General features: G+C 48.5%; 1 protein-coding gene across 1 annotated transcript in view; it reads left to right on the plus strand.

The window, feature by feature from the left end:
• The window catches only part of LOC144138640 (peroxisomal ATPase PEX6-like), a 122,629-nt gene that overhangs the window by 13,911 nt on the left and 81,503 nt on the right, over positions 1 to 27,215 (plus strand). The window contains exons 5-8 of the mRNA XM_077671032.1: positions 3,947 to 4,083; positions 10,653 to 10,693; positions 13,426 to 13,471; positions 23,553 to 23,646. Of these exons, the coding sequence (XP_077527158.1) occupies positions 3,947 to 4,083; positions 10,653 to 10,693; positions 13,426 to 13,471; positions 23,553 to 23,646 (318 nt within the window). The remainder of the gene's footprint in view (positions 1 to 3,946; positions 4,084 to 10,652; positions 10,694 to 13,425; positions 13,472 to 23,552; positions 23,647 to 27,215) is intronic.

Here is a 27,215-nt window from a genome sequence, read left to right on the forward strand (position 1 = left end):
GCCACAGTCACTGCTTTGTGGTTCTCAGTCGTGTAAAGCAAATTCATGCTCTAAGATACTTGAGCCAACAGCACGGGAAGTTGTAAAATAAGCCTGCAGTCGTGTGCGAACATTAAACTGCAAGCTAAATTGCCGAAAAGGCAAGCGCCGCTGCCATGCAATCGTTTCCAATGCTTCCGACAACCCGCGCGGCCGAAGGGTGTCCTCCTTTGACGTCATGACGGGCGCAACCAATCAGAGGCGTCAAAGACGAAGAGCACGCGTCTTTCAAACAGGACTGCGCATTTTGCAAGATAAATGCCAGTTGGACTCATTTACGATAAAATTCAATGTGATATTCGGAGTCAGCGCACAAGAAACTATATAAACGTGCCTCTAACTCAATTTTTTTTGGAAAGCGCTTCAGCTTCCCTTTAACCTTCATGTTATGTACTGACCGCAGCTTCATGAATTCAAAGTGTAAGCAAAACAAATTTCAGCGCTGCCTTGATACTAAGGTTACGGTCGAACGTCATTTGTAGGTAAAAAGGCAAGGTACTCTGGCACCCTTTGTTTACCCTGTGAAAAGAAAAAAAGCTGATCAGAAGCGCACCAAAAAAAAAGGCGAGGTTTTGCCGAGATTCGAACCATGGACTTTCAAAACAAAACCCAAGGACCCAACCGCTTGACCATGCCAGGAGACGGGGCGAGGGGCAAAAAATTCGGAATACTAATTGAGGCTGCCAGTGAATGTTGTCCGGTGTGTTTTGTTTTGGTCGCATTTGAAATATTTGAGCAGTGGTGACACTTGTTTCTTAAGCACTGATCTTGGAGCTGAGGACAGTTATCCTAGTCCTACAAGCAATGTAACCACAGCTCCCTTATTTGAGTCAAAAAAAGCTATCGCACATCCCCGGTCTCCCCTACGCAAGCCACGGTAGCCACAAATGAAATGGAATGCGCTGCTAGCATTCTGACATTGATAACGCTTGCTCGTGACTCACCGATCTTGCGCACAAGCCCCATCATGCTAATACTACAAGCGATGTATCCAGAGCTCCGTTATTTAACTCACAAAAATCTGTCGCAAATCCCCGATCTCCCTGATGAAAGCCAAACAAGCCACAAATGAATCAGCGCTTTAGAACAGAAATAGTGAAATAGCTTGTAATTTGTATCAAGGCAACCGATTACCGTGAGTTAAAAAGAAACTGATTGTTTTCTGCTGAAAGGAATGACCCCAAATCATGAGAAGGACAGGAAACCCGGTTGCTGCTGCCCGCTTTAACAGTGGCCAGGCGGCAGCTGCCGATACTTTCTCGCGCTGCGTCGACGCCGATATTTGGCGAGCATAGACACTGGCACTGCTCGCGCGTCAGCTCGCGTCGCTTTGCATTTTTGGTGGCACGCGCTGATGCGGGAAAACGTAGAAAGTACGCTGCATGTGGTTGGGCCCTGACACTGCTTTCTTCACTGCCTTGTCCTACGTTCATTCTTCTTTTCCTTCCATAGCCATGCTCCACCACAGCTGTGTTCCCCATGTCTCAAAGATGAACTGTGCTGAAACTCCAGGATGAAATAAAAACGAGCACAGATATGCAAGGCTAGAAATGTGAGAACACAGCAAATTTAGCTGCTACACAGTTTTAGTGGAGGATGTCATTTTGAAGGGTGTGAGGACGGTTAGTCAGTGAACTCCACCCCCCACTAGCCTCTAAATATAGAGGGTTGGTGGTGAGGCTGTTGTTAATCGAAGTTTCTCGAAACTGCATTAGCAGCAGCATTTGCAGCACTCAAAAACGTTCAAAACATCACGTCGTGTGTAGTGCTCCCACAGTATTATTGTGGTTGCGGTAAAGTCCTATCAAAGTGATTTGGGGGTGAGGTCTTTTTTTTTTTTTTTTAGCATAAACTATTGTGAGCAGAACATTACTAAAAGTCTGGCACATGTGCTGCACCTGTACCCTTGAAAATGCTCCGATTTGGACCTTGAAAGCTCTTGAGAACCCTTGTATTCTCACCTCCGAATCCAGTACGAACTCTGCATCTATGTTGTCCAGTATGTGTTCTGAAAGGGAAACAACCCATGATGTAGGGGGCCAAAAAGGACAGGGAACTCTGGAGAGAGGGTTTTTTCGGTGTTAAAAGAAGAAAGAGGTAGAAATTTTTGGGAGAGGCCTTCCTCCTGGAGTGTACACAAAGGGAGTGTTGATGATGATGATCGTTTAGGCAGCTAAGCTCCTCATGTTGAGTGCACAGCTACGTGGTTTAGCTGCCCATTGCTCTACCATCCAAAGCCTTGCTGCAAACAAAAATGCAGATTCTCTAGTGCACTTTTTGCCGCCTTCTACCTTTTTTTTTTTTTTTTGTAATCGTGACAAAGTCATCTCTCGACTTGTATGTGTCACTCTACCAACTAAAGTGTTTATCGTCGTCAAACACAGTATCAGGGGGGTTCGTTTCTTGGGGGTAGCGCTTTCTTCCCTGCAAAGAGTCGTTCTTCCCAGAAGAGCCGTTTTTGCATGTGGATATTAATGGAAGTTGCTGGGCAGCTCCAATCAATCCTAGGCCACGTACAGCAGTGTGCACTCAAAGGTCAGGTGTAGTTTCGATCTACTCCGCCCTCTCTCCTTCTCCTGCATCCTTGAATGCCCGCTCAAGTAGTGACGCAGGTTCTCTCAAGAGACTGTCGGAGGTTTGTGGTAATGTTTTACTGTAGAACATACGCTGTGGGCTAGTGTATGGGATGACAGGGCACCCCGACTGGCTACACTAGAGTAAGAACTAGTAGTAAGCTGTACTAGCCACGCTGAAAAACCAGAAGATTCGTGCACTGGTTTGAGACTCCACCCTTCAGCAAGGAAGTTGTGGCTTTATTGCCAGGTAAGTGCAGGCAATGTACCAAAGATGCCACCGTTGCTCACAGCGGAGTCAGACGCCCTGCTTGCTCGCTATGCTGTTATGACGGAGACTCGGGTATCCGTCACCTTGACTGCTGGGAAAACGTACCCCGACAAACCAAGCCCAACGAAATCTCCAAGAAGGGTCCCTGTGTATGCACCATGTGAGTCTGAACTCGCCTTACTGGAGAGAGAGAAAAACTTTTATTGAGGTGCGCGCTTGCTCATTGCTGAGCTGGGGATGCGCCGGGGGGTATTTTCGGCGGGCGAGGCGGTAATGTGGGAGTATGTCATGATACCTAATTAGGCGGTCTCTGGCGGATCGGGCCCCATGGTAAGGAACTCGGCTGGCTCCCGCTCGGATTGTGAATCCTCGAGCCGCGTCATGGGCCGCCTCGTTACCCCCGTGGGAAAAGGGGTTTTTCTGTGACAGAGGGGGCTGACCTGGTGATCAATGAGAGTCCGTCCTCCGGTGTCCTCATTCACAAGTCGCGTGGCATCGCGGGTACTGCTTAAGCACGGCCAGCCTGGGAGCTTGCATGTACATGACCTCGCCGGTGGCCAAGATGGCCCAATCACATGTGCGAACACAGCATGCATTCCCTCAGGCCCCGACATGTGGGGCCCTAAAAGGCTCCCACAACACCTGGCTGCATGCGGAAATTTGTCCGTGCATAAATGCGTCACGATGCATTGGCGTCGCAAGCCGTTCCTCACAGGCGAGAGGGACCCTGTTTTTGTGAGTGTCAAATTAATCGACCGCGGAGTAGTACGATAGGCTGTTATTGCTTTTTTTTTTAGCAGAATCGTCATGCCTCTCCTACTCGGGGATGGAGATATGTCAGCAGAGTGAGAAGAAGCTTGTACTATGACATCACTACACTTCAAGGTCATCATGATGAACAACAGTTCATCATGACTAAAAGGCATGAATATTTGTCCATGCGTCGGATGATTGGCCGAGGTGGCTGCCTCAGGACAGACAGCTGTCTTTAGTCTCTCCCCCCCACTTCCCCTTGCTCTTCTCCCACCTAATGACGTGTGCTGTCGCCCTCTACTGCACACAGGTGGCCCCGGGTGGCCGGCAGCCCCCAGCTCCCCCCGACACTGCCGGCGAGTTCAGCTTGGCCCTGGTGCGGAGTCCCACGTACAGTGCGAGCATCGAGTGCCAGCCCCTGCTGGAAGCACACTTCCGGAGGCCCCGGTGAGGGGGAGGGGGGTATACCAGCCGCCCTCGGTTCGTTCGTGTCTCCGACCCACATCGTTCGGCGCCAAAGCAAAAGGGATTTGAGAAAGAGTTCATGGTGGCCTTGTCACTTGAGTAATGGGCACAGTTAATTAAACCTCGATGTTACAGAGTTGTTGGAATCGGTGCTTTGCTTCGTTGCATTGAAGGTTCATTCAACTTGCATACTCCCATGCGAACCATTTATTTGTACAATGCACCAGCTACAGGTAGGTGAACACCCTTCTTCTTGAATTGCTCTCACGCACACCTTTGAAAGATTGCTTTTAAACACCTAGCTAAAAACAGTGAAGCAAAATGAGTAAAAGGGCAATCATCTTTTGCACAGTAGTAACTTGCACAATGCAGACTTAGCCAATCCATGATTCACTCGTTTTCTAATGGCTGTCAGCAAGAGTTGATACGTGTAGAAATCCCAGGCCTGTCTGGTCACATGTGTGGGTAATCTTTTACGAATCGGAGAGGTACTGAAACTCTGGCAGATAACAGGCAATGCCTGTTCTGCTGCTCTCAGCATAGGAAAATCTCTGTTCTGTGGCTGGACTGAGTGGCTGTACATGCCGCTCTACCCCCCCCCCCCCCCATCTCTCCCTCTCTCTCTATCTCCCTATCTCTCTTTCTCTCTCTTAAAAATTGTTCTGGAGGGGAGGCCTTCTAATGAGTGTGAGATAGAAAGTTGATAGCAAACCACAAATCCCGGATACATGACGACGATGCGATAAAGTAACACACAAGATAATAGTGAGCATCAAATATTCAGCGGGTATGTTGTCTTGTCGGTTGACGAGCAACGATACAAGTGTACACACCGATCGGTTGCTGGAACTCCACTGCCTTTATTCAGCGAAGAGAAATGGCAAAACCCCCCCCGGTCGGTTGACGAGCGACGATACAAGTGTACACACCGATCGGTTGCTGGAACTCGACTGCCTTTATTCAGCAAAGAGAAATGGCAAAACGCCCCCCCCCCGGTCGGTTGACGAGCGACGATACAAGTGTACACACCGATCGGTTGCTGGAACTCGACTGCCTTTATTCAGCAAAGAGAAATGGCAAAACCCCCCCCGGTCGGTTGACGAGCGACGATACAAGTGTACACACCGATCGGTTGCTGGAACTCGACTGCCTTTATTCAGCAAAGAGAAATGGCAAAACGCCCCCCCCCCGGTCGGTTGACGAGCGACGATACAAGTGTACACACCGATCGGTTGCTGGAACTCCACTGCCTTTATTCAGCGAAGAGAAATGGCAAAACCCCCCCCGGTCGGTTGACGAGCGACGATACAAGTGTACACACCGATCGGTTGCTGGAACTCGACTGCCTTTATTCAGCAAAGAGAAATGGCAAAACGCCCCCCCCCCCGGTCGGTTGACGAGCGACGATACAAGTGTACACACCGATCGGTTGCTGGAACTCGACTGCCTTTATTCAGCAAAGAGAAATGGCAAAACCCCCTCCGGTCGGTTGACGAGCGACGATACAAGTGTACACACCGATCGGTTGCTGGAACTCGACTGCCTTTATTCAGCAAGAGAAATGGCAAAACGCCCCCCCCCCCGGTCGGTTGACGAGCGACGATACAAGTGTACACACCGATCGGTTGCTGGAACTCGACTGCCTTTATTCAGCAAAGAGAAATGGCAAAACCCCCCCCGGTCGGTTGACGAGCGACGATACAAGTGTACACACCGATCGGTTGCTGGAACTCCACTGCCTTTATTTAGCGAAGAGAAATGGCAAAACCTCCCCGGTCGGTTGACGAGCGACAATACAAGTGTACACACCGATCAGTTGCTGGAACTCGACTGCCTTTATTCAGCAAAGAGAAATGGCAAAACCCCCCCCTCCCCCCCCCCGGTCGGTTGACGAGCGACGATACAAGTGTACACACCGATCGGTTGCTGGAACTCCACTGCCTTTATTCAGCAAAGAGAAATGGCAAAACCTCCCCGGTCGGTTGACGAGCGACAATACAAGTGTACACACCGATCGGTTGCTGGAACTCGACTGCCTTTATTCAGCGAAGAGAAATGGCAAAACCCCCCCGGTCCCCGATGGCACGGTGGCCCAGGCGTGGAACACGATAAGTCACTCGTCATACATCCGGTGGCTCAGGTAACTCGAACCAGCCGAGCACAGTGTGGAAAAGGCACCTCTGCCTTGGAAGTGCACCTTGAAGTGCGCATCCACTACACAGGTGGAAAAAAAAAGGTGAAAACAATATATAGAGTAAGCTGCACACCCAGGCAATCAGATCAGTACATTCGGTACATTACAGTACTACCAGTGAAATCAAATCAACTCTTTATTTTCCAGAAATGGATTCGAAAGGGTTCCCTGGCTACAAGCTGGGGAAGAAGCTTGACCAAGGCTAGAGAACCATTTCATACTACAGTAGACGGCGTAGAACACACTATTATACATTACTGAAATCATGGTGGCCGACTTTTGAAACAGAAGAGACGGGGGGGTAAAAGGAACATTCTGTAATCAGCTGTTACGTTAAAAAAAATACAAAGAAATGCCTGCATGCTTCCTGCAAGTCTGGCAGCACTGTATTCAGATGCCCAAATCATTCGTGCAAGCAATGCCATTGCCTCAAACACTGTATTATGAACAGGAAATTATCCTTCTGGGCAAGCTTTTTTTTGTTTCAGTGCTGCAGGCCTTGTCGTGTGGAAGTTATGTCAAAATTAGAGAAAAATTATTTGTTATTTATGTTATGGTGAAACAGCTACTTGGAGCTGTAACTGTTCATGGCTTCACCTGCCTGCTATATTTCACTAGATGTTGGTGCACCCCTACCACAGACTGCCTGGTACAACGTTGATGCATGGCTTCAACTTGCTTCCTTGGTTACAGCGTCACACCAACAGTCTGCCCCCACCTCCGACCATGTTCTCATCCTAAATTTGTCTGCCACGACCAGCGCGTGTGGCTCTGTCAGTTGCTAGTTCACCTGCCTGCTGTACAAACTGCCTATGTTTGGTTCCCACTTTGAGTGATCTGTTCTCTTCTAATGTGTTGCTCTTCTTTTGGGCAGCACGAGGACGCGGGTTCTATTCCCGGCCGCGGCGCCCACTTTTCTGATGGAGGCGAAAAGCAAAAACGTCCGTGTGTACGAGATTTCGGTGCACGTTAAAGATCCCTAGGTGGTCAAAATTAATGTGCAGCCCTCCACTACGGCACGCCTCATCCCCTGCGTTGCGTCGGCGCGTTAAAACCTACAATCAAATCATTCTTTTGGGCAGTTTTTCAGCAGAAGTAGCAGCGGCACTGTTTTTTTCTGGCTGTCCACATTTTTATTTCCCTTTCTTTTCTTTTGGAACTGAATTCTGCTGAAAATTTTACATCGGAGTCGTTGGGCCTACTCTGGCACTGCCTTCCTGTTGCTGTTCAGTTCTGAATGCCCGTGTTTGGCAGGAACGGGTGATGGGCATTTTCGGTGCTTATGTTCAGCATTGTGCAGCTGGTGTGGGTCTACTCGACGGGTGCTTCTCGAGTGGTGCACTCGCTGATGTGCCTCTTGACAAGCACGCTGTCTGGCCTTGTGTGAGTGGGGCCCGTCTTTGGGTGCACTATCCTCACCATAGGTAGGCGCACTCATTCGTGAATACACTCATTAGCCCTTTGAGGGTTCTTGCCGTTACGGCGGCGGTTTTCCGTCCCGCAAGGTCTTTGCCGTACGGGTACGACTTCGAGCATCCGTTTGAAATTTCGCGCCATATTAACGATGCATGCTCCCTGGGAGGTGCTGCCACCTCCTGGGACTTACAAGAAGTGTTTGAAATTTGATTGTGCTACCTTCTTGCGGTGAAAAACAGAACTCTCTGGCTTCGGCGCGTTACGGCGTCTGTACGTGTCAACGCATTTCGAGGTTTCAGTTTCGCCACGTGATTGCATCGGAGGCGCGCGAAACTTGATCGGTGCTCGCTATCAGGGGCGGCGGAAGTTGATTTCGATCTATATTGGCGCTGCTCTTATCTTGTTTACCGTATTTACTCGCATAATCCTCGCACTTTTTTTTCGGAAAAGTCAATGCAAAGTTAAAGGTGCGAGAATTATGCGGAAAAAAAAAATCCGGTGCACCAATTTGCCTTATGCCAATCCCGCTAAATGTAGCGGTCGTTTTTTGTATATGTAAGCTCAGTGTTGCCAACAGCAGCTATTTCTTTTTATTTTATTATTTACAACGTAAACAGTCTCCCGTCGATCAGCGATCATGAAATTGCCGCCTTTGCTTTCTGGCGCACGCCCTATCTCGTCGTCGTATGTGCGTGCCCTACTCCAGTAACGCACGTTGAAGTCGGTGACGCCGAAGTGCCTGCCTGCGGCACGGTTGCCGTGTTCGATCGCGTACTCTTTCGCTTTCAATTTGAAAGCGGCAGTGTAGCTGGCGTTCTTCCCCATGGCGAAGCGGCACCAAGCACAAAACAAAGAGATCAAAAAGTTCTCAAAATGGCAGCGAGCTATCCACCACTGACGTGAGTGACTCACTGACTGCTGCCGCTCAACGACGGGACCACGACGGCGACACTACAAGACGGCGGGCTGCGCGAACACCGTCTAGTTGCGCGCACGCGAAACATGCGCAAAACCGGCTCAAGGACAGTGTGAGTAGCGTGTTAGGGCACCTGTTAGGGAGTAGCCATGCAGGTTATTAGGGCGCCTGGATGGCCTTGGATACACAGCGCTCTTCGCCGAACGGACAGGCGGCGGGGGAGGGCGCGCGTTGGAGAGCGCGTGCACCATGCGGGTTTCGCGAGCAGGCAACTTTCGCCGCTGCAAAGTTGGGGGTGCGAGGATTATGCGAGGAACCAAAAAATCCAAGTTTTGGTGGCTTACATTAGGGGTGCGAGGATTACGCGAGTGCGAGGATTACGCGAGTAAATACGGTATTACCCACGCCCGCTAGGTATTCTTGCCCTCCTTGCTTGGAACTGAAGTAGCCTACTCGGAGACTCCGTTGCGGGGGCGGCGAAAGTTGATTTCTATCTATACTGGCGCTTCTGTTAGCTTGTTTATCACCGGCGCGCACGAGTTATTCTCACTCTCCGAGTTGCCTTCGAGTTCTTCAGATGCATGGCAAAGCGGCGATATGGCCCAACGAACTTCCCGTTCTGATGACACCGACCCACCGACCGTGATGACTTTTCTGACTCTGAGTTTGCTCCTTTCACCGAGTCTGAATCGGAAGACAGTCTTTCTTCGGAAGAAGACAGCTCATTTTCGGACACGCACTTTATGCGTGCAGACTGTGATAAGGCACTGTGCGTAGACCCGTGTTTCAAGGAATACCACACTCTGAAATACTATTGAACATTTTTCAGTTCTAAGTGATGCTGACCCCAAAATACTGTTCCTGATAATTTTTTACTATTTAATCTAGACTTTAGATATTTTGTACATTCCAAATCCGCAATAAACTAATTTGACCACCAGGGAAAGTTTTTTTCAAAAAAATTCGACCCTCAAAGGGTTAGTACTCGTTTGTTCTCAGACTCACGAGTAAGCACAATGATGAGTGAGTACAGACCCAGGCAAAAAAAATTACCTAGTATGATGATGAGTGAGTACAGGCCCAGACGAAAAATGTGAGTGTGATGACGAGTGAGTATAGACGTGAGTACATGTTCTTGCAAGTAGTATTCAGAGTACTGTACTCGTGAGTACTGCACAAAACTGCCGTTATTGATTATGAGGTTTAACGTGCCAATGCTACACAGGCGATAAGGCGCGTTGTAGTGGAGGTCTCTGGATTAATTTTGACCACCTGGGGATCTTTAACATGTGCTGAAATCTCAAACACACGGGCGTTTTTGCTTTTACGCCTCCATCAGAAAAGTGGCCACGGCCCACATTTCTGGGCTCAGCAGTACGACGCCATAGCCACTGAGCCACCACGGCGGGTAAAAAAAAACTGCCGTTATTGCCATTCCCTCTCTCACAGTGTTGCTGCACTCTGGGCTCGCTTGCCACGGGGTTGCCATAGTGAAAGCAGAGCCCTTCAAAAGCATTGAAGGACTCTAGGGAAAGCAAGGGCAGGCATGGTGGCTTCACTAGACTTGCTCAATTAAAATATAGGTCAGTAGACCTGGTTGAGCGCGTGAATGCAAGTGGTTGATTGGGGTAACAGATTCCTAGAAACACTTTTTAATACAAGTAAATGTGAGTACAGATTTAGTATAATAGAGTATACAAATTGAGTACGAGTAATTGAGGACTAATGAGTTTGAGTACAGACTGAGTGAGAGTACAGGTGAGTACAGATGATTTGAGTACAAATGAGTACCGATTGAGTGCGAGTAATCGTGAGGACTAATGAGTTTGAGTACAGATGAGTACAATTACAAAATGAGTTTGCGATTATTGAGTTCGAGGGATTTTGAGCACAGATTACCTTTTTGAGTCTGAGTTTGTGTGAGCAAAGCGTGGAGGAAAAAAATTGGAAATGAGTGTGAGTGCGTCCTTTCTGTTTTGCTGACCTATGGTCCTCATAGTCTTCTCTGTTCCCTCGTGCCGGCAGGTACATCTGCAAGGGAGACATTGTCACCGTCAGCATCCTCAGTGAGTGCTCTGGCCCTTGCCCTTACCTGTGAAGCATTTTGTGGGGATCCAAGTGGAGGAGAAATGTGGCTGCAACCGAATGTGGTTATGTGCTGGCTGTCCTCGATGTGCAGCAGCTTTGATGTTGCTCTTGGGCCTGTGTTTTCTGGTTCTGCTTGATGATTGCCCCTCCATCACCAGCTGGGCAGGGTTCTTTTCTTTTTTACCATTGCATCAGCTTCCACAACACTTCTTGAGGGTACAACGGACAGTATTTGGTTAGGCATACAAGGGGGGAGTGGGGGGGCACAGGACATGTGAGATGGAGTTTGCTTTTAGTGTAATGTTTCATGCAGCCAACCTATGCCCTAAAAGGGTTGGCCTCCTCTTTCTAGGCAGGCTGTTTCTCTGAAAAGAGGGTATTAACTCGTTGAGGCGTTTTATAGCTCTGTCAGGATCGGGGATTTTATAGCGACGTAGCTGACTCTCGAGACTAGGCCGCAATGCTGGCTCCGCTGAACTGCACCCCGGATTGCTAATTGGTGTAGTGGTAGAGAACAGCCAGGAATGCACACGACTCGGGAATGGCCAACACCAATGTTTATTGGTGCTCCAATGATGCACGCTGAATGCATCGCTCAGTCACTGACAAAACCAACTGGCAAGGTTGGTAGAAATAGTAAGGAGCAGACAAAGGAAGGCAACGAACGTACTTACGCCTGCTGTGGTCGCCGGCTCGTATCCAAAGAAGCCTTCCCTAGGCCTGCACAGCCAGACCAGGCTGTTGGAATTCCAGTTAGACCAGTTACATGGGAGGGAGCGCTGTGACGCACTTGCCCCGCGGCGAAGTGTGCAGCCACTGTACGGGAGAGAGGGACCTTCCCCACTCAACTCCGCAGTGCACTGTAAAGAATAGGGAGCATGGTGTAACTCAGTGGTTCCCGCAACACTTACGTGGCAAAGCAGCTGACTGGGACCCACCTGTGCCCATTTTGGTCTAACGTAATACCTGAATACAGTAGCTGTGACCCAAGTAACTGCCTGCCTGATATCTGAGAGAAACGGGGTTTGGAACTTGGTGCTGTGAGACCCCCACTGGTTGTGCCAGATGTTTTCTGCTTTAGCACTTGGCCCCTGAGGCGCACCTCTAGCCTGGAGTGTCAGAGCAACGCGAGAGAGAGTTCCAAACGTTGTCAGATTGTCGGACCAGATGAAAGGCTACAGCGTGCAAACTATGTATTTACAGGCGTTATTTGTTTTTGTTTTTTTTTCCCCAGGAAAGTTGCATTCGGATTCCTTTTGCACCATCCTTTTGTCCCGATTTAATGCCGTTGGCTGTGAACGACATATTCATTGCTCTGCTTGGGGAAATCGAATGAATTGCAAGCAGGTTTAACGTGGGTAAAGTCTACGTTAACAAATTAGACGTGAGTGTCAGCAGCCAGTAGGTGAGAATTAAAATGTTGAGGACTGAGCTACTGCCAAGCCACGTTGCAAATGAGGTGTGGTGGTATAGTAGTAACGTTTAAGGTGTCTGCAAAGAAGTGTTGTCCCTTCTTCTGAGGTTTACGGATCAGCCGACACTGTTGACTTTTGCAAGAACGGTGAGATAAATGAGTGAGCTATTTAAGTTTCATGATGCAGTAACATATAACACTTTGGCAGGTTCACTGCAGTGTCCCATTGAAGCTTCGCTTCCCCATTCGGCGACTTCGTCAGTGTGGAGTCCCTGGGGTTGGTGTGGGCGGGAGTGGTGCAGTTGTAGTCCTCTGTAATGGTACACTTTGGATGCTCCTGTCTGTACATGACACAGCTAATGTTATGTGTACATTGTTCACACTGAAAGTGATAGACTGCCCCATTACACGTTGTCATGACAGCCCTCCGCATTCAGCTGGGCAGCCTTAGCAGGGCTTGTGTTTGGGCTAGTTGGTATTCCATAACATTCATCTTGAGCACACAAAAATAATACAAAAAAGACAAAGACGAGTGATTGTCCTTGTCTTAAGTGCACATAAATAGCACGGACAAAGAATACAAGGACAAAGCGCTTGTAATTGTCTTCTTTGTCAGTGTATTGTTGTGCGTTTATAGGAGCACTGACACGAAAATTTTGTTACACTTTTATTGCTTTTATCGATGCTTAATTGTCTGGCGAACCTGAAACAGCACTTCAAATACTTCAGCGCGCGATAGTTAATTACATTGAACGGCCTGAAAATCGTTTGTTTCAAATATTGCGCTTTCATCCCGAACGGCGCATATGACAGAATCCCGGCCTGACCTCACCGCTTTGTGCGGACGTCACCGGCGCCCGCTTGAGAGGGTGCTGCGCCCGCTTGCCGCTCGTGGGGCAGCGCGCATGAAGTGACGTCACGGGTTTTTGGCGAGCGCTGTCGCGTCACTTCTTTTGGCTTCACGGGGTGATGTCACGCTGATGTCCATTTGCTGAGTGCTGCTCCACGCGCTGCTCCGTCGACGCGATAAATCAGATCCAATTAAACTATGTTCTTCGCGTCGCAGGCCGCTCATATTTCAGCCAGGGTATTCTGTTGAGTGAAGGAAGTAAACTGTGCAATAATATTAACGCCGAAAATTGTGTCAGTGCTCCTTTAAGATGAAGGTTAAGCCTTAGCAGGTATGCATAGATTCAGTATCTCGTCATTACTGTCATCAATAACACAGTGGCACCGCAATACATGTTTGTGTGGCCGTTATGGTGACGTGCTTGACCCTTGTTCCGTCTTGTGCAGGTGCCAGCTGCCCTGAGAAGTACCGCCCCGACGGCAGCTCTCAAAGGTATGGGTGAATTTTTTTTGTCTCCGTCTGAAATGTCAACTTTGGGGCAAACAACTCAGGTTGACTTGAAGCCTTCCCTGGGCATAATTGAGAAATAGCGCAACTTCTCTACAACTCAGTTGAGGCACCTGATCTGAGTACCTATCTTTGAGCATTGCAGCACTTTTGTCTGAGCTGTGAAAAATGTGTCCAAAGCCTGAATGTACTCCTGTGTGTTGCAGCATCATGGGTTAATCGGTTGTGAGGTGTTCGGTCTGTTGCTATTAATATTTTCTTTCTCTTTTTTTTTCTATTCTACATCTCTCTTTGCGTTGTTTCTTTCATGCCCCTCGCCAAAGGCATCATGCTATTTTTGGGCACTTACTTATCAAATTACAGTGGAATCTCGGTGATACGAATTCGGTTGATACGAATTTCGTTGTGATGCGAATTTTCAAAATTCCCCGGCGAAAATGCATTGTATGCAATGTAAAAAAATTTGGATGATCCGTACGCATTTATCACTCTGGTGCGGGTGATACGAACACGCGAGCTGCGAGCAGACAACTGCGGCATGGACGGGAGGCAGGAGTGTTGGTGCGGCCATGCGGCCTTGGTTGCGTGCGGGCACAAAAGCATTAGTCCTCCCCCGCTGACGGTAATCCTCCTCGTGGGGTGTTTACAATAGCGGCAGGAGAGGTGCTGTTCCGAACGAACAGTACGTTTCGCCCTCTCGACGCCCGTTCTTTCTCCCCCCCCTTCTTTTATCTCCCGCTACAATCTCTTCTCTGTGTACCTTTCGTTTCCGCTGTCTGCAGCTCGGGTGCCTCCAGCTTCCTTTTTTGTATTACACTTTTTCAATAAACCACGGCAATCAAGCGTTCCCTCATTTCTGAAGGTGAATACCTTCGCCATTTTGCCTTCTCCGCATTCCTCGCTTGTGAGGTCTATGCTCCGTGCTCTAGTTACCCTGTTGTCGCCTTGCCGTGTTGCCTGCGCCACTTGCGCGTCGATTATGTTGAAGTGTGAACCACATGGAGCGTTTTCTGCTCACGAAAAGGCGCCGCGAATACCACCCGTACTGCACAAAGGGTTAAATGTTTTTATATATCATAGTCGAGAAAAAAAATATCAAAATCAAAATTTTTGTCAAGTTGTCGAAAAAAATGATAAAAAAGGACTTGTGTTATCAAACCACCGGTAGTATAAAAAAATTAGGATATACATTTTGTAGGGAAACATTTAAAAAACATGCCCTAGAAGAAATTTCAAATTGCGCGGAACAGTTTGTCAGATATCAAAAAATATTAGCACGCACGGAAGAGATGGGCAAAACGGCTCACTTCAGTGAGCGGCTCAGAACGGCTCAGTTCACTGAAGTGAACCGGTTCATTTGAACGGTTCAGCGGTTCATTTAGGTTTGTAACCTGTGTTAAGCGTCCATAATCTAAATTATTACTCAATTGTTATTTAGTCATTTATTTTGTAACAACATCCGCTGTATTTGTGCTGAAAAGAATTGGCCTCACCATCATTACAAAGGTTTTTATGTGTCAGTGGTATTTCAGAATCACTCTCGGTCGATATATATAGAAGAAAATGCAACTTTTTGTCAACTTTATAACCTCACAAATATGATCTCTACTAGTGAGCTGTGACGCCAGAAAAAATGATTCTGGACATAATACAAGAAACTAATTTTAATATTGTGGTGGTGAACAACACTTTGTTCAGTTTATTCGAAGCGAGGTCGACGGGTCCGCTTTCTGGCAGCGATAATAGATAACGCGAAAGTTGCACACAAGACCCAGCTGGGTCGGCCGATACGCCTCTAATAACTCTTCCGGAACGTGCCGACACGACTCCTTCAGAGCCATGCTCAGCACGATTCTCTAATCGAGCGAGCAGCCGCTGAACGTCGGTTCTTAGGAGAGCCGCTCTGCCAAAGAACCGCCAGGAGCCGATAATCGCCGCGGAACTGAGCGGTTAAGAAGATGCGGCTCGTTCCTGACTTGGACACATGACCAACTTTACATCGGACCTGACCAGCCAGCGGCGCTCTATGGGAGCGCTTGCGCCGAGTCTCGTTTCGCGCCCGGCCGCTAGGGGCGCTTTTACGCACTGTTGCGGCGAGCGGCGGCTACGCTGGGGCGGGCATGCTCGAGCGCTAGTAGGAGCCGTCTGGCGCCGGAATTCGTTTTTAATCAAACTACAGTCTACGCCCGTTACAACGGACCCTCTGAATCCGGAAAAAAACATCCGCTGTAGCCGAAGTATGCAGTATCCGACGGGGGGGGGGGGGGGGGGGGGGGGGGGGCTATGAGCCCTACAGTGGGTACTTTGACCGATATTGCATGCATAGTACATACACTTTGTTCTTTCTACACGCCTGCAGCACCTCTGCACAGTGTTCGCGCGAGGGCAAAGAATCGCGTAAACACCGTTTCCAAAACTTAGCACCGGCACTTCGAAAAGGCCTAGCGCATGTGGTCAAGCGTGTAAATACGCAAGATGAGCTGAGCAAATAACGCAAGAATATAACTAGGCGCAATTATAAACCAGCTATAAAACATCAGTCGTGCCCATCAGCATTAGCTAGGCTCTTTTAAATCCCTTCACGACGAGGCAGGTTTTCCTGAAACCGTTCGTCAAACAAATCGGATCGCTGCCAGACGTACCCTCAAGGCAGATTCCACATTTTTAGCGATTTTATTCTGGTCATTGAAACAGATGTAATGAAATAATCTGATGACGGTCAGCTGTAAAATCGAAAGTTAGACCAGTTGGACTGCGCACGGTTACCGGCAGATTGCACACAATGGATGGGGAACAACCCCTACTTGAGGCATTTCTTACCTTTTTCGCCGAACAGAACGGGAACGATGCATGCGTGGGAATAATAAAAGCCGAACTTCACTGAACCCGAGTTTTTTATTACATAAAAAAAACTGACGAGGGCAGACTCGCCTCCGAGTGCACCACTTCGAGTATTCGATTGCCCTGTTTTCAATCTCACCAGGGGCGGTATTCCCGAGTTTTGTCCCTTTTGCGTCCCTTTCAAAAGTGTCCCTTTTGGCGAGTCCTGACTGGCTAAAAGCAAACAACCGGAAGTGACGTAACCCGAGCGCGGCAAACCTACTGCCAACTTTTCTTCATGCTGCCCACGTCCACTGCTTAACCGGAAGTACGTCACGATGAAAGGGACGCAAAAGGGACGTTTTCAAAAGGGACAGTTACGAGAATACCGCCCCTGAGTCGCGTTTATCGGCAGCGGCCTTGTTCTTGACGGTACAGCGGACACTGTGCTTAGACAGGCCTGTACTTCTGGCGATGTCAGCTTGTTTTTCCTCGTGTTCAACAGCGTTAATTACGCCTAATTTATCCGACAGTGAAATCAGCTACCCTGCCGCTCATGGCGCTGGTCGCACAAAAAAAAAAGCCACTGGTTTGGCTTGGCTGCGCCAACGACCCGGCTGCCAGCAATGTTGCCAGACATAATATTTTTCTTGCCAAAATAAACGAAAAAGCACACCGGGCGCCGGCCCCGCGGAAGTCCGCTATAAACGTTCAGTCGAAACAATTTTTGCCTAAAATTTAGTCTGTTGTAGCCGATAGTCTGCTCTAGCCGGGTCCGTTGTGAGCGGAGTGGACTCCATTTAAAATGCATGGGTACCAGACAAACCAACAGAAATGGTCTGTTGTAACCGAAAGTCTGTTGTTGCCGGATCCGCTGTAACGAGCGTAGACTGTATAGTTAATTGATTTCGGTAAATCCGAATGAAAAAGTAGCAGTTTTTCGGGGACCAACTCTGAATGAATGTTTTTTTTTTCTGATTAAGCGTGTTAAAGCGGGGCGGGGCCTCCTGATTGGCTTACCCGTTTTGAGATGCGTTGCGGTGCACGCGGCGCTGTTAGTTTCGTGGTCTTATATGAAGTGATGACGATAAGAATTAACATCATCTCACGTACTGACAACGGAACTGGCTAGCCAACCAAAGTGTACAGGTTCATAATCGCAGGGGGAGGTTATTCCCGAGTATGATGTACATTGGGAAGTTCATAGCATAAACCAAACTTAGGTCATAAAAGCTTCCCAGGAACTTTTTTCGTCATAGTAAATACAACAAAATTGAAGCTTTCTGTTAATATTCCTCATGAAGTGTTGCAGTAGCAGTTCTTTCTTACTATAAGGTTGCGGAGGAATTTCATATGCTCAGAAAACAAGATCCATATACAAGCTCCGACGATGCCAGTTGCGGTCTTTCACGCACTAATAAGCGACGATGGTTTGGCCCCTTCTTTACGAATAAATTGAAAATTTTTATTGGGAGTGCATGTGAAGTGCTACAATGACCTGCTACACTACTAAATCAATAGCCTATTTACAGGCTGATTTTTTACATTCACAATGCCACGGTTTAGGCACACAATGCTACACTGTAGTCAGGTTTTCAGAACAATATTGGACGCTGGTATTGCACAATCTTTTTCACTTTGACATTCTTTTCAAGAGTTAATTTTCGTTCATAATCCTACACTTCACTTGAACAGTGAAGCACAAGTAGTCACTCTTTCAGCTCTTTTCTGAAGTCTGGTTTTTTCGCAATCCTTTTTCCTTTGCACTCTTGGCCGTTTTCTCCGCAGCAAAATTTGTGAAAAAAGGTCGGCTAAACTTCTCCAGCATGATCTCGACCACTGCCCTCGTATGACTATCCGATGAGCCGTCGTGGCTGAAAAGCTTGTTTTCCAGTTCAGCTTGTAGCATCATTTTAACGAACAGCGCCATCGGTTTTTTGTAGGATATCGCAAGTTCTGCGAATGCTTGGGCCACTCTATCCAGAGCACAGACGAATTCCAGGAACTCAAATCTGGGATAAGATAGCCCACCCCGGTCGAAATTGAAGATCACCGCAGCGGCAGGTCCAGATGAGCAAGGCGCCTTTGATTGATTGTGGGGTTTAACGCGCCGAAGCAACGCAGGCGATGAGGCGCGCCGTAGTGGAGGGCTCCGGATTAATTTTGACCACCTGGGGATCTTTATCGTGCGCCGAAATCTCGTACACACGGGCGTTTTTGCTTTTCGCCTCCATCAGAAAAGCGGCCGCCGCGGCCGGGAATCGAACCCGCGACCTCGTGCTCAGCAGCGCAACGCCTTAGCTACTGAGCCACCGCGGCGGGTCGAGCAAGGCGCCTTAAGCCGCTCCACGCCAAGTGAGCACTTAATGTGTTCCCCAACGGTTCTCACAAGGAAGCCTGCAATGAGGCCCAGTGTGCTGGCCTTGATAACTGGAACTGGATAGCCTAAAAAAGCACCAATAAATTTTGTGTAAACATGACAGGTAGGCTCAGATGTAAAGACAGCGCACCGCTGCTCGTTTCTATTTCACACCAATCGACCATATTAAAATGCGATAACTGCGCAGCGAAGCATGCTAGCTTCAATCTGTCACGATCGCTCGAGCGATTAAAGCGCATAATTACATAAATCAAACACGATTGTGAAGGAAAAAAAATTAAAATAAAAGCAAGAGTTTTCTCAGCTTTCCTTGAGATTGTCTTTATCCATTTGTATCGAACTTCAGTGTCGGGGAACGCGTGAAAGGAAACATTTGTCACCTTACCTTCTTCAGATCTACAATAAGGTACGAAACTGTATACCATCGTGCTCCTTCAAAAGAAATACTCGGTTCAGAGGATTGAATAAGCTGTATTTTTTATGCCTGAAACTTCGTGCTTTACATACAGCAGACGCAACTTACGTTCCACGCCGCGTCTGCAATATTGCGTTCTGCATGGCTGCGCCCGCGCGTGTGGCGGCCGCGGCCGAGGAACACGGGCGGTGACGAACGACAGTGCGTAAGTAGCGCCACACCACTTGCAGCGACAAAATTTTTCCCTGCGACGGCGGTGCTGGGGCTGCGCTTGCTGGGCAGGTCCGAAGTATAGTTGGTCGTGCTTGGACAACAGCTACACGCACAAATGTAACTGTAGTGATTCTAGTGAATTATATGGTCACAGGAGTTTATTTTCCTATTACTTTGAAAATACAGACGCAGTTCGTTCACTGCTGCCATTGCGGCCTCCCGATCTGTCATTCACCGCCGCCGCCATCGCGGTTCCCAAATGGCGCCTCAGAAGATCCGCTTCGCGAAGAGCGGCTCTCGAAAAGAGCGGGAGCCGTTCTTCGGTTCAGTAACTGAGCGGAAAGAGCCGGAAGAGCCGATGAACGGGTCAAAACTGCATCCGGTTCTCCTGGCTCGAATTGTCTGCTCCCACGACAGGAGGCGCGCTAGAGGAGTTTGAAAAATTAGCCCCAGCCGGCCCGGCAGTACAGTTGCTTTCCCGCGCCGATAACAGATGGCGCAGAGCGACGGCTCATTTGACCCGGGTCTTCGGTTCTTTCGCTCAGTAACTGAGCGGATCCGCTCACCGGAAGAGCCGATGAACGGGTCAAAACTGCATCCGGTTCTCCTGGCTCGAATTGTCTGCTCCCACGACAGGGGGCGCGCTGGAGGAATTTGAAAAATTATCCCCAGCTGGCCTGGCAGTACAGTTGCTTTCCCGCGCCGATAATAGATGGCGCAGAGAGACGGCTCATTTGACCCGGGTCTTCGGTTCTTTCGCTCAGTGACTGAGTGGATTCCGCTCACCGGAAGAGCCGATGAACGGGTCAAAACTGCATCCGGTTCTCCTGGCTCGAATTGTCTGCTCCCACGACAGGGGGCGCTGGAGAAATTTGGAAAATTAGCCCCAGCTGGCCCGGCAGTGGAGTTGCTTTCTCGCGCCGGCAATAGCTGGCGCGAGAGAGCGTTGACCCGGCTTTTAGGCTCCGTTGGCTCTTTCTCCATGGTTTGCAGTGCTGTGGCTCGCCCCGTTCGACACTGATCACTGAGGGGGCGAGAAGGGTCTCCCTCTCTCCAAAAGAACCGCCGCTCACTTTTACTGAGCCACGGCTCACTCGTTCTTCAAAAAGAGCGGCTCAAAAGAACCGGATCACTCCTGAGCGACGCATCTCTAACGCACGGTGCTCGTGTCATGCAGTGAAGCCCAACCTCCAATTCAAAATGGGCAATTTCGGGTGGTTCCCTGGAAAAAATCTGGTGGTTTGACATACCGTATTTATTCGAATATAGGTCGACCTTTTTTTTCCGAAAATGTGCTTAAAAATTGAGGGTCGACCTATAATCGTGACCGAAGAACCTCGACCTATAGTCGTGATCAAAAATGGCGAGCGCACCGAGCGATCCGTTTCTCCGTCGCGCCCGGCGCTCCTCAATTTGAGGCGGCAGCGCGGAGCGTCTAGAACAAAGACAGGCAAGAAAATAAAGGAAAAAATAACAAAACAATCAGCGTAAGAAAACCACCCACAGTCACTGCCGGCTATCGCGCATTACCTGCGGCCGAACTGGACACGAGCGAGCTGACGTACTGGCTAGAGAGCCAGATTGGCTTGGCTTGGTGTCTTCGGAGCCGCGGTAGCGGCTAGCGCGAGGTGGGGGTAAAGGTGACTTTCGCCACCTAGCGTAGCCACCTCGTGAACGGAACGGCGTTGCCTGCTTCGCTCGCTGTCTCTACTATCTCCCGTTCTCCGTTTCATGCGCTTTCTTTGTGTTTGCTTCGTTGTGATTTCCGCAGATAACGTTTTTCTCGTGCGCATTTCGCGATGTCACGTCGGACTTTAAGCGGTGGGTGATCCTGTTTGCTGAGAACTTGAACAACTGCGCCGCTCAGTGAGAGTTAGATGTTAATGAAAAGCTGATCAGGGGATGGCGGAAACAGCGGGACGAACTTTTTGCTTGTAGGGGACTGCGTCGTGCATTTCGTGGCCCTACAATTGGGAGGCACGATGCTCTCGAGAAAAAACTCCGGCTGCACGTGGAAGAGGAGCGTGCGATATTCAGACCAAAGCTCAACAGTTAGCGCTGCGAGGCAGGATTGGCCGTTCAGCCTTCAAAGCCAGTCGGGGGCGGGGGTGGGTAATGAACTGCGGCGCATGCGGCGGAAGTTCCGACGACGACGCAGTGTGTGGCTCCGACCAGTGAGGTGACCGCATTGTAAATAAATGGGAGTTTTAAAAAGTTTCCTCAAGTTTTTTCTTAAAAGTATGGGTCGACCTATAATCGAATATATTATTTTTTTTTTCGGCGACTTCAATTTTTAGGGGGTCGACCTATATTCGTGCTCGACCTATTTTCGAATAAATACGGTAATCAGAGGCACCAATTTGCCCCCACATAATGTACAGACATCTTGTCAATGACTGACTTTGCATTTACAGTGAGCACAATATTTGGGACAAGCACGCAATGCGGAAAAACATGCATGAAGTTGAAAACGAAACTCCGTGGTTGGTGCTTGTTGACATTCACGGTCAGTTATCTCTCAAAACACAAAGTTGAGCTTTGTTATCATCTTCTGACTCGCAATTGTAGCCTTGCTTGCAGGAATGAGGTGCGATGCGCTAGAATCGTGCGCTGCAAACTTTGGCCGAGTAGCTGTTGCGCGATAAAAAAGATCAGCACAACAAGCCTCCTCCATTGCAGCGCTACCTAACATTTTTTTAAATGAAACAGTACAAAAACTTATCGCAGACTCCGTCCGAATAGACAGTACAACTAAGCAGCAACACTAGACCCCCGGAGATACCCTTGTATGGAAACGAAACTGGAAGGCGAACAGCTGGCAGTGTGTAAGGCCGGTTTGAAGCGCTGTCTTCGTTGGAACAGATATCTGGTGACTGGGTGTGATCCTTTGACTTGCACCTGAAGTTCTTATCACAGAAATCGGGTTGGGGGGGGAATCAGGGGCGGCGTGCTTTGTTTGAGATCAGTCGCGGATTCTCAAGGCGCCATGGCAGGTAGCCTTGAAGTTGGGTAACTGCGTAGTAGCACTAAATATGAATTTCGCGATGCAGAAGCGAAACCGGAACTGTTGTAAACTGTTCGTGAATGGTCCTGGGGTAAGTAGAACTACCACACAACTTAGAACTATGTGCGCAAAGGCAATAAAACTGCCTAAAATCATAAATTATCTTTGCAAACAGGCACTGCTTGACATTTTCAGCCGATTTCTGGGCTTATTACTGTCAGAGTGCGAACCTGACGATTGAAAATCGTTTACTGGTTCACCATGCATATGCATACCCTGATATGCATATGCATGGGTTATGAGTGGCACGCATTCTTCGCTGGTAGCAGCGATGTGCGGTGACCACGCCTCCTTTCCACACCCAGGTGATTCAAATGCGTGTCAAAAATCACGTTTTTGTTGCAAAAATGAAAACAAAACTGATTTTGAAAGGCCATTTTCTGATCTAACTCCAAACAGCTTTACTTGTTTGAGCAACGCCTGGAACACTATGAAAATGCGTTCCAAAAGTATCGTTCAAATTGAACGACTTTGAATAAGCGCAGTCGCGAAAGAGTTAGATAATGGAATGCCCAGCCAAAAATGTTTTCCCTTGTTTTTTTTCCGCTCTCTCTCCAGGGGCAGTATTCTCGTGTTTTGTCCATTTTGTGTCCGTTTCAAAAGTGTCCATTTTGAGCAAGCCCTGAGTGGCTAAAAGCAAACACCCATCTGTGACGCCATGCAAGCTTGGCGGAGCTATGAGCCGCGGCTTCTTGGAGCAGACAATTGGGAGCAGGCGATTGGTTGTCGCTTTGTTGTTGGTTCGCTAGCAGAACAATAAACACATAGAAGATAGTTTAAAATAGGTTTAGTCATTTAAAATGTGTTTACAAGAGCAGTTGCGCAAAAGTCAACCCAAAGCCCACCTACAACTGGAAGTACGTCAGAATAAAATGGGGGCAAAACGGATGCTTTCAAAACGGACAAACACGAGAATACCGCCCCTGTTCGGTTCGTGTGTGTGTGCTCGCTCCTGCTTCCCCTTTTTGGAAGGCACCGCTTATTGGCAAGCAAGGGAATTTTCCCAATGCCTTGTTTGTGGCTGCACCGTATTGTTGGCCTTCACTACTTTGTGGAACTTCGGAGCCTTAGTTCGTGCTTAGTAAGGCCGGGAAGAAGAGGAGCAAACACCGTGTGCGTCTTCTGTGCGTGGCAGTGCAAGTGCGTTCCCTGCCCTCTCTCCGTCCTCCACCAGGCACCACGTGGTGTTCTTCAAGGTGACGCAGCTGCAGGGACCTGGAGACGCTGCGGGGTACCTCTGCGATTCCAGGCACACCAGGCTGTACCAGGTGAGGGGCGCTTGCTGCCCTGTCTTCTTTGCCCCTGTCGCCTGGCTGCTCTGGTGCGTACCTCTAGGGGGATCAGACAGTCTGAACACCCTATCTCAGGAGAACCGTTTTACAGGATACAAAAGATGTGAACAGAAAAAACTGATGGAGGTAGAAAATGGATAAAGATATCAAGGAGGCTAATAGAATGCTACAGTAAAACCTCATTACAAGAGACACTGTTACAAGAGACACTTGGTTATAAGAGACATTCGAATGAAAGCGGTTTGGTTCGTTTTCGTATGTTTGCCATGTTAGCAACATTGCATACAAGAGACCTTGGTTACAAGAGACACGTTCCTTGGGTCCCTTGAGTGTCTCTTGTAATGAGGTTTTACTGTATTAGCATTCTTAAGATCAATGTGTGTTTTCCAAGAGTGCTTGTAAGGCATACTAGTGGCCGGCATAGGACCAGGTGTATGGTTGCAAGGGTAGTTAAGAGTTAGCAACTCTTGGTCACTCTTCCAGGCCACTATTTCCAAGAGACGTTATGTGGTTGAAAAGTTTTTGCGCAAACAGCATTCAACTTCATCTAATGTATACCACAGTTAATGCATGCTTGTTCTTGTGCAGGGCCTAGCCGTGTGAGGTATTTTTGCGCAGCTGCGGCGTTGTGCGGTAAAGCCTCCCTCCTTCCACCAAACAATGGGGGCTGTGGGGGTGAAGTTCGAAAAATTTGTATCTCTTGCAGCAGAGGCAACCTCTATTGCCTTACCATTTGGTAATTTTATCACCTCCTCCCACCCTCCCCCCCAAAATATCGAATGCTTCGAGTTGTGAGGTTCCACTGCAAATCGAATCAAAGAGCAAATGTTGAGTATTCAAGGCTTTCACGTTCGTGCACCTCAAGTATTTGAAAAGTGTTTTGGGGTGGGAAAATGAATTGAATTCGAATCAGGTAGTGTTGTATAGTGGCCAAAAACATCAAATATTGAATCAAATATCAAATATCAAAGCTTTTATCTGAAAGAGCAACTACATTGGACACTAAAAAGCACCTGCACATCTCCTTGAGCTCTAAATACACAAGGTGTTAAAAGAATTGCAAATTATCATGAAGAAACACAAGCTGCTCCACATGACTTGTCTTCAGGCTCTCTTGCTGTGAGGTCGCAGTGTTTCCTGAAGTGGAGAACATGCGTTCGCTAGGCACCTCAGTAGCGGGGACAGGAAGGTACTGCAAGGCAATTTTCGCAATACCAGGGTCGAGTGTAGCTTCATGCCCTTTCTAGTATGTCATTCTTCCTGGTTATCAGGGGCTCATTAAAGTACTCCTGTACCGCCTGACTTAGGGTCTCGGGTTATTGCACTGGCTTTTCTGTGACTCTAGCAATTCTACAGTTTCCCAGACTGTTTGCAGGTTTTCCTTAGTGCAGTCATGACTGCTTGGTGGTTTGGAGAATATAGTTGCTGCCTTTGAGACTGCTCTGAAGGAGAGTCCATGCAATCGGACTCTGCTGCATGCAGCTCAACAACCTGTGTCTGGTCTAAAGAATTGATTCAGAAAGTGGGCTTAAACCTTTGGTCACACAGCGTTGCGAGCATCATAAAGACAGGGAACCTGGACTTCAAGCTCTCAGTAAAGTTTTTGCAAAATGGACCTGCTTCATTTTCTATGTCACGTGTCACAGTGTCCCTTTATATTTTGCTCTGTTCCATAGAGAAAAGGAACAACCAACGAAATAATATACTTCTGGCCAGTCAAATCTGCAGTCGCATCTACAATGGGCAGCAGGGCCTGCACCATGCTTGCTGCAACAGTCCACTCGCTTGGTGAAAGGCAGCTCGCACTAGTTCTGATGTTGCCATTTCGAGGGACACAGCATGTTTCAGCTCTACCAAACGGCTCAGCATGGCATGTTCACTGTTCCAGTGTGTGTCTACATCTTGAATGAGACTTGCATTTGGTAGGTCCATGTGCGTCTGGCCGTCTTCGAGTCTTCGAGTTGCCTGAGCACTATGCTTGTAGTGTCCCACTATGGCTTGGACCTTCTTGCACAGTACAGACACAGCAGGGGTCTCTTCTTTGGAGTCCTTGGCTGCCAGCTGAAGAGTATTTGCCAAGCACTGCAGAGGGGTCCATTCCATTTGGCTCACGGCTGCGCGGATATTGTGGCCATTGTCTGTGACCACGTACACGGGCACATTGCTGAGGTTGAGGGACCAGTCCTCGATGATTTGGGTCAAGCAGGTCTTGATGTTGTCTGCAGTGTGGCTTCCTGGCAGGTGAGCGAATGCCTTGATCGTGAATGGCTGCGTCATGTAGTGGCATGTCAGAGCAATGTAACTTTGACTGGTCCTGGAGGTCCACATGTCAGTGGTGAATGTGATCGACTCCACTGAGTTTGCCATATCTGAAGCGATTTCATCCCTGAGTGAGGCAGTTGTGCTTCGGTACAGCTACGGTTCTTGAAAATGTAATCCTATGCGGGATCTTGTACTTGGGCTGCAGGTGACTCATCAAGTCTTGGAATCCTTTGTTCGCGACGAACTCGTACGGCTGAATATCCCTCGCGATCATATGGGCGGTGAACATGGTTGTCTGTTTTTTAGCACTGTACAACAAGAGGGCTTTTCCCTTAGTCATACCTAGCAAGGTTTGTTGGCTTGGACCTTTAGGCCTCTGGTTTGCCTTGCCTGATTCTTTAAACTTCAGTTAGTGAGCACGGTGCTTGCTCTTCACGTGATTCATGAGTGGGCTTGTCGTGCTTCATGGCGTCTTGAGCGTGGAGGCGCAAATCTTGCAGATAGCAGAGCACGGACTTGCCTTCTCACACTACAGTACATTACTACTGAACTACACTACTACACTGAAGCACTTGTGATTGAGGTCACCTCATAAATTAAAGTTTGCCTCGTAGAAAAAATATCCCATTCATGACTCTAAAAGTGGCAGGATAGCTTCTCTATATTTGTTGCTTAGCACAGGAAATTTTCGAGAATGCTTTTACATGAACGTTCCATTTTTCTGCTGGCTAGCTATTGAAGCAGGCTTCATAAAATGTAAATGCGAGGTTTCTCACTGGAAATTGCTAAATACATATTTGCTTTGATTCGTGACTATAGACGGTATTCATTGAAAAGTTTAGCGGGCGATTTGTTCGCTTGGCAACACTGGAAACTGCCGTGTCTGTGCTGCTGTGCCTGCACATGAGCATTGTGCCCATGCCTCGCAGAAAAACAAAAAAAAAAAAACACCGGTGTGTGTCATCTGCCCCGTTTCAACCCGATTCTCGGTCGGGGTGTTAACAGATCTATAAATAATCGCACTCACACTATGTGGGGGCACTCACCTTGCCCTCGAGAACTTTGCATCACTGGAGAATGAAACCCCGGCTGTGAACAAAAGCGATGCAGCGCACAAGAGGCCGACGCTGCAGACACCTGCGACCATGGATGTCGGCACAAGTGCTCTCTAATGCGTGGTTCAGTACAAAAAAGACTGGAACAGCAGCATAGCGACACCTCACTCAACACACACCGCTTCGGGATCTCCTCGAGCAAGTCACACCAGCGCCATGTCCGGCGGT

The sequence above is a fragment of the Haemaphysalis longicornis genome, unplaced genomic scaffold (genome assembly GCF_048455015.1).
Source record: "Haemaphysalis longicornis isolate Haplotype H1 unplaced genomic scaffold, Haemaphysalis longicornis Haplotype H1 scaffold_1, whole genome shotgun sequence".
Classification (NCBI taxonomy): Eukaryota; Metazoa; Arthropoda; class Arachnida; order Ixodida; family Ixodidae; genus Haemaphysalis; species Haemaphysalis longicornis.